Source organism: Carex rostrata, chromosome 12, assembly GCF_964058835.1.
Source record: "Carex rostrata chromosome 12, lpCarRost1.2, whole genome shotgun sequence".
Classification (NCBI taxonomy): domain Eukaryota; kingdom Viridiplantae; phylum Streptophyta; class Magnoliopsida; order Poales; family Cyperaceae; genus Carex; species Carex rostrata.
Window position 1 is genome coordinate 6,994,135 of NC_135929.1, and position 6,585 is coordinate 7,000,719.

The window sequence follows — 6,585 nt, forward strand, 5'->3', positions numbered from 1 at the left end:
CAAAGGAAATATGTTGAAAATTATCCGTCAGTTTTTGTAACATTGTTATCATAAATATAACCTAATTTATTATCCGTCATTTTAGAAGAATCTTATTCGTAATATAGAAATCATACATAGCACTCGACCTATCCCGAGTCAGTGAAGTCTCTGATATCGTCAGAAACCACAACTGAAGGTCCAGAAATTATCCAAAACACAGCCAACACTTGACACAAACAAATCCAGCAGGGTACATCAAAGTTCCAAACATAACGAACTCGTATCAACAAACAACCCTTTTAGTCAGGGGCGGACCCACATGATCACAGGGATGGGGGGCAGCTGCCTCCTTTGGATTTTGAGTTTTAGTAGAGATCGGCACGTTCCAATCGACTTTGCTCCCCTGAATTTTTTTTGCCCTCCTCTGGATGTTTGATTTGCAATTCGGGTTAAGTTAAAATTAAAATAAATCTATTGAATTATGATTGGTAATTAGAATTATAAGTTAGATAATCATAAATTACACGTCAGATTATCAGAAAGTATAAGTTAAATCATTGTTTTCTATCAAGTACTTAATTAGTTAATGAGTTTAAACTTTAAATCCAAATCGATAATTTTTTGCCCCCCCAAACGAAAAATCCCGAGTCCATCCCTACTTCCAGTTCCAGTGGTGTATGTCAGAGTCCTCAACACAACGAACTCGCACTAACCCTTTACAAAAACAATCCCTAAACACCAAATTGAATTAGACATGACACTCTAATGCATGCCCCAGAAACAACCCAGTATACTAAAATCCCGCATACACTCGACACTTAAAAAAAGTTAAAACAATCAAATATTTCTGACCCAATGAGTCCTGATTCAGAGGTCCCTCGAGAATACTCAGAAAAAATAACAACAGAAACTTGCGTTTGTGACGATAGAAAATAATGCCCAACCAGCAATTATTTGCTTATCTGATGAGATTGCTATATGGAAAAGGTGTATCTGAAAGGATTATTATTTGCTTCAAAACTAATTTCCAACCAGCAATTATTTTCTTCAAAAAATGGTTATTTAAACTCTTAACTTTAATTACAACAACTAATTTAGACAATTTACTAAAAAATCATAACATATTTATACAATCTAGAATAAAGCAACAAAAATACTCAAATATTACATCATTTTTTACTGATAACAAATACCCTGAAGATGTTCTTCTATCCTCTTCTCTCTTGCAAGAAAAAAAGAGATTTACTTGCCTAGTTTTAACCTAGTGTTACGGAATTATACTGGTAGTAGTAGTCTAGGTCCAATGCACATCAATTTTGCATCAAATGTCTCCCCCCTATGGATTTTCAGTCTACCTGTTCAGTATGTCTCGTTCACTTGTTGCCCCTATATGTAAAGGTATTTTTTTTTTATTAGATATCTAAAGGTAATTGACAAAGATAGTTTCGGCCCAATTACTGACAAAACTTTTTGTCTGTTTGAAATTTTAAAAAGTAAAAATAAATCCTTTGCTAATGATACAGTAGAAGATCTGCATCGAATTTCAAGGAAGAAGTAATGAATAACATTAAGATCATAGTATCAACAAAAGAACTAAGTTAACATTCAAAACTAAAAAAAATGAAGTGCGGCTCCATGAGGCCATGAAAAAACACATTTATCAGGTAAAATGACATGCCTGTAAATTTTAGCACTAAATCTCCTTGCAACAGAAGGACCATGTCGACAAATCAGAACAATCCATGAGCAAGAGTTAAGTAATAAAGCTGCGCAAATAAATTCATTAATAATCAGCCTAATGTAATTTGATAAATGTTGCACATGTACATGAAGTTGAGTACCTAGTGTGCCATAATTCTATTGTATCAACAGATAAAAAAAATATATATCACCTGTGCATATGATCATAATTCAAAACACTTGAGCTCTTTCTGCTTGAGTTTGCAATAATGAAGGCAACGGTGCCACCAGTCTTATTCTCTGCAACAAGAAATTGACAGACTATTTTAATGTGAAGACTATTAAAGAGAGCCCAAATATATATACATCAAACCAACTGTTGAAAATACTTGGATGACGATTGATTAAAACTAAAATTATGCAACATTTCCATTTTAGTCCTTTTCATGGCCTAAAAAATGTTTAAATTGTAACCTTGGTCCATTTGAAAACAGAACAATTCCATGTGCACCCCTGAAAAATTTCGAAAGTATGATGCATACATAAAGAGAACCCCTACCATTCTTTCAAATAATAAGGCCAAACCAAACATTTCAAATATCTTCTACATCATTTACTTCAAAAGATATACAATCTACTACTACTGCACTATTCATCTCTGCACAAGTGAGGAGGAAGGTGTCTTTCATTTATTTTTATTATTAAATTACGAAAAGGTGAAGGATGCATGGCGATGAAAGGCCAGTTGCAATGACAATTTTATGAATTTCTAATGTATCTTACTCGAGTACCTCATGAGAAGCGGGGTGAGAAAGAACAAGCCAGTGTGCGTGAAGGTGATAACCGCAATCTCCTGGTACTGGTTGAACTGGCTTCTCATATCCTCTACAACCAACGAATAGCTAATTTTAGATTTCACCTTTTCAAGGGATAAGAAACACAAAAGTAGCCTTTTCACTTTTTCAAAAAGTATTTATTGCTTTGGCAGTGGCAACCTAGTTTACTTAGGTACAACTCCATGACAATTCTGCAATTCTTTTTCTCGTCTCTCTTTTTACAGTCATTACAATAAGTAGGGTAACTACTAATCTACCTGTAGGGACTCCTTTGTATATATCACCATAATAAATAAATTAAGCAATCGCTAAAAACCATAAATTAAATTTTAGAAAATCATACCCATCCTCCGCAAAAGACCCGTTTGAAGAATCTGCAGTGTTGATTTTAGGCATCCCGCCATTACAATAAAGAGGGTCGCCTGTTAACTCATTCAATTGTACAAATCAGCAAGGTACTAATACAATACAAAGAATTATATGTAAAGCCTAACAAAATTTAAAGAACTATAAATTAAAAAAAAAATAGATAATACCCAAAAGGGGATGACCAATATAGGACAAGTGGATGCGGATCTGGTGTGGCCGTCCTGATTGGATCTCAACCTACATTGTTCAAAGGGAAAAACCCCGATTAATGCACAAAACCAAGTTGTCAGACTAACTTTAGAAGATATGCATACATACTTGCACCAGTGTTTGATTCTTCTGCATGTCCCTTTCAAGAACATAGACTTTGCTCATGGCCGACTTGCCTATAATTCCACATGGCCAAAAAAATGAAAAAGAAAGTATGAGGAAGTTTTTCAATGAAGGCAATCTATACTGAGATTTAACCTCATACTTATCCAATAGAAGAAATTTCATAAAAATTAAAATATGGTATTGCAAAATGAAATTAAGATAGAAAGAGGGAGAGGGAGAGAGCCTGTTGAAGAAGCAACATAAAGGCCCTGTGCAACACCAGCATACTTAACCAACCCAATGGGCTGCGTGACTATAACCTAATCAAATAAAACAAGAAACACAATCTAGTAATTATCTAATGTGATGGAAATGTTACATGAGTATGTCAGTTCATAATTAATGAAACAAATTTATACTATGTTAGTGAATTTACCTCATCATTTTCAATAATACCAGTTACCAAAGCACGATAGAATTTTGAAATTTGCCTCGTGTTACAAAACTCTGAACTGTCTCTAAGAAACCATGGGATTCATATCAAGGAGAAGTTCAGATATTAGATGCAATAAATAATATAGCAGTGATGGCATCAAAGCACAAATCGGGCCCACCTGTGGCTTCTGGTATTTGCTGTTCCCTCAGCAAAATAAGATGCAAGCCCCACTTTTGCTATCTTTGTCTTGGCACAAAGAAGTAAACCTGAAAAGGTATCCATAAAAGAACCTTAAAAAAATATGATTTAATCCAAGGATTTAAATATCAGTACAACTCAACTATTCGAAACAAGGACTTGTTAAACTTTCATTTGTTCATGGTGGAAATATATTATTTTGGTGGACAACAGCACTTTCTATTTTTTTTAATCCCGACTTTCTGTTAATTTGAAGTTTCTATAGAGGCACATTTTAGCCTGACAGTTGTTCATGCATAATTACCTCTATCTGATAACATGCACAGTTGTAAGCGTATGAAGATTTTAACACATGTATATCCAGCCTGTAGGAGGGACCCCTATCCTATGGGTCAAGTTGAACCAGATCAGAATTGACGCCCCTAACCTGAACCTGACAGAAAGTTTACACGGCACTGAATCTAAGATCTGGAATTTGTAATTCGAACAGACCTGAGGTGCCTCTTCCCAATCGATGAACCGGTACAGGATGAGCTTGAGAGGCACTTTGCTTGGTACAGAGAGGAGATGAAGTAATTACCCTCCAATCTCTCCATTGAAGTTGGGTTAAGACAGTACGTTGCTGGAAGAGGCCTCCTGGCAGGACTTGCAAGCCAGATGGTTTAATTACCACAACCTGAGATTTCATGACATCAAATTCAAAAGTCAATCTAAGATATACAAGAAAACTAAAAAAGCATTTTTTTAAGCCAAAAAAGAAGGTATTAACAATGTCATCATCTTCGTACAGAACGTCGAGCAAGTACGGTGTAGATGGTTCCTTCCATGGAAGCCGATGGTATACCACTTTACATCCTTCCCTGAGAGAAAAATTTGTAGGAGATAAATAAGAGATTAAACCTCTCATTATAATTCGAACATTGATACATTGAGCGATATGACATGATAAATAAGAACTTCAGAAGTATCACAACCTCAGAATGCAATCAGGATCTTTAACAACGTCACCATCAATTGTGATCTACAAATAGAAGAAAAGTTATAGAAAATACCATCATGGCATCATGTCATGGTACAAAGAATAACTATTTCATGAAAATACCATGCTAATTAAAATAGATTACCTGGCCATTTCGAATTCTATGAAGCCAGCTGAAAACAAAATCAAAAGGCAATTAATCAAAGAGGAGTGTTCAAAAGTCTCCATTTTTTGTGCCTTCATTTTTTTTTAATAACAAAAATTCTAAAACTTATATATCAAAATATAACCATTAGATTTCTATATTATTTTCTCAGCATGCACATAAACAAGTTATCATTTTCGATTTTGTTTCTATATGAATGAATAAGTTGAAAAATCAACGTTAAATTATATATTTTGCAAGCTCTTGATGACAATCAAAATGAAGTTGAAAATGTCATAATCTTTTGCATGTGCATAGAAAAAGATATAGATCATATTTAAATTAAGTTCTTAAAGTTTCAAAAATAGAGACATGATGAAGGCACAAAAAATGAAGGCATTTTAACCCTCCTCTTAATCAAATCATGTGAATTAATAAGATAGAATCCTCACTCACTGGTAGGCACTAGAGAAGAGACCTACCCCTCAATTGGCGCAGAGTTCTTGTAATTGGATTTGTAGAAGTCAATCAAAGTCGTAGCTACAGAAAAACAAAACTGAAATGAGGAAACACAGCACAAATCGAAGAATCCATATTCTCTGAGGTAACAGATTATTTGTGTTTAGATCCGAGTCGTCCGATCAGAATTCCGGGCCAATCCGGTCCTAGGTGGAATGTACGGGCTCCTTTAATATTTGTGCAGCTTCTGATCGGACGGTCCTGATCTAAAGAGCAATATTCTGTCACCTTAGATGATACGAATTCCAAATGAAACTACAGAGGGTGACCAACCGGAGGTGGAGCACTTGATGACATCGGTGTAGGAGAGACCATCGTTGAACTCAGGCCAAGGCCGCCCGAAGGAGTACAGAGGCGGGCTAGAGAGGGGAGGCCGAGGCGGACTTTGGTCGGAAGCCGAGCGCTCCATCGATTAATGGGTAAAGATTTTAACAGAGTGGTTTTGGCTTCACTTCATGCAGCACAACACATATGAAACGCTGTTTTGATTCTATTGTCCGTGCGCTGCGTGAAGCTAAAACTACTCTGTTAAAGAAGAAGAGAGACTGGGCTCATAAGCTTCCATCCCAGTTTAATAGGCCCATAATTTGGAGAAGTTTCTCCCTTTTGGGCCTGGAGAAGCTTTAAAATTATTTCTGGAATAACTTAAAATTTATTTAGTAGTAGTGATGTTTTCTGTCTATCTAGGAAATAGTAAAAAGTTTCAAAAAAAATGTGACATGAAGAACGGTAAAGATCGACCATTTGGAGTTTGAAATGAAAATATTAAACGTAGTACGGACCAATTTGCGTTATGCCAACCTATTCAAAGATAATAGTCGAGCTATGTCGAATTTTAAGAAAAGAGAACAATTCGTCAGATCATAAATAGACAATTTTCTTTACTTGCTCCAAAATAGTGTGCTTGTGAATAACACCGACAACTCTACATAACATAAAACTACCCATAGTAACATGCTTGACATAACCGCCAAATTCACAATTAGTAAACAATTACAAATCCAAAATCTTTACATAGCCCCAGAACCTGAGTTAATATATTGAAAAACAGCAAGGGAAAATTATAGTTCTAGCAGAAAAATGGTACTACATCTATAGCATAACCTACTTCCATAGGCAGATGACA

At 35.3% G+C, this 6,585-nt stretch overlaps 1 protein-coding gene across 3 annotated transcripts; it reads right to left on the reverse strand.

The window, feature by feature from the left end:
* Window positions 1-1,230: 1,230 nt before the first annotated feature.
* LOC144563326 (Pseudouridine synthase family protein) lies at window positions 1,231-5,905 on the reverse strand. 3 transcript variants are annotated; one of them, XR_013514315.1, is made up of 16 exons: window positions 5,733-5,905; window positions 5,423-5,480; window positions 4,941-4,968; window positions 4,791-4,837; window positions 4,586-4,676; window positions 4,309-4,492; window positions 3,797-3,884; window positions 3,619-3,700; window positions 3,427-3,502; window positions 3,186-3,253; window positions 3,035-3,104; window positions 2,842-2,920; window positions 2,454-2,547; window positions 1,875-1,962; window positions 1,661-1,748; window positions 1,231-1,368 (listed from the first exon to the last, which is right to left on the reverse strand). XR_013514315.1 is itself a non-coding variant. In XM_078312793.1 (15 exons), exons 1-14 carry the CDS (start codon window positions 5,866-5,868, stop codon window positions 1,894-1,896), a joined length of 1,170 nt encoding a protein of 389 aa, XP_078168919.1. In that variant the 5' UTR covers window positions 5,869-5,905; the 3' UTR covers window positions 1,490-1,748; window positions 1,875-1,893. The 3 variants fall into 3 exon arrangements, 2 of the variants coding, with proteins under 2 accessions (XP_078168919.1, XP_078168920.1); XM_078312793.1 differs by lacking the exon at window positions 1,231-1,368 and having other exon boundaries at window positions 1,490-1,748; XM_078312794.1 differs by lacking the exons at window positions 1,231-1,368; window positions 1,661-1,748; window positions 1,875-1,962 and adding an exon at window positions 2,110-2,175.
* Between the last annotated feature and the right edge of the window lie 680 nt (window positions 5,906-6,585).

Excerpts from the sequence above, each read along its gene's own strand:
- LOC144563326 (XM_078312793.1), bottom strand. The coding sequence starts at position 5,868 with ATGGAGCGCTCGGCTTCCGACCAAAGTCCGCCTCGGCCTCCCCTCTCT. Across the intron at positions 5,481-5,732 it reads CATCAAGTGCTCCACCTCCG|CTACGACTTTGATTGACTTC; the intron begins GTTGGTCACCCT and ends GTTTTTCTGTAG. Across the intron at positions 4,838-4,940 it reads ATAGAATTCGAAATGGCCAG|ATCACAATTGATGGTGACGT; the intron begins GTAATCTATTTT and ends TTCTATTTGTAG.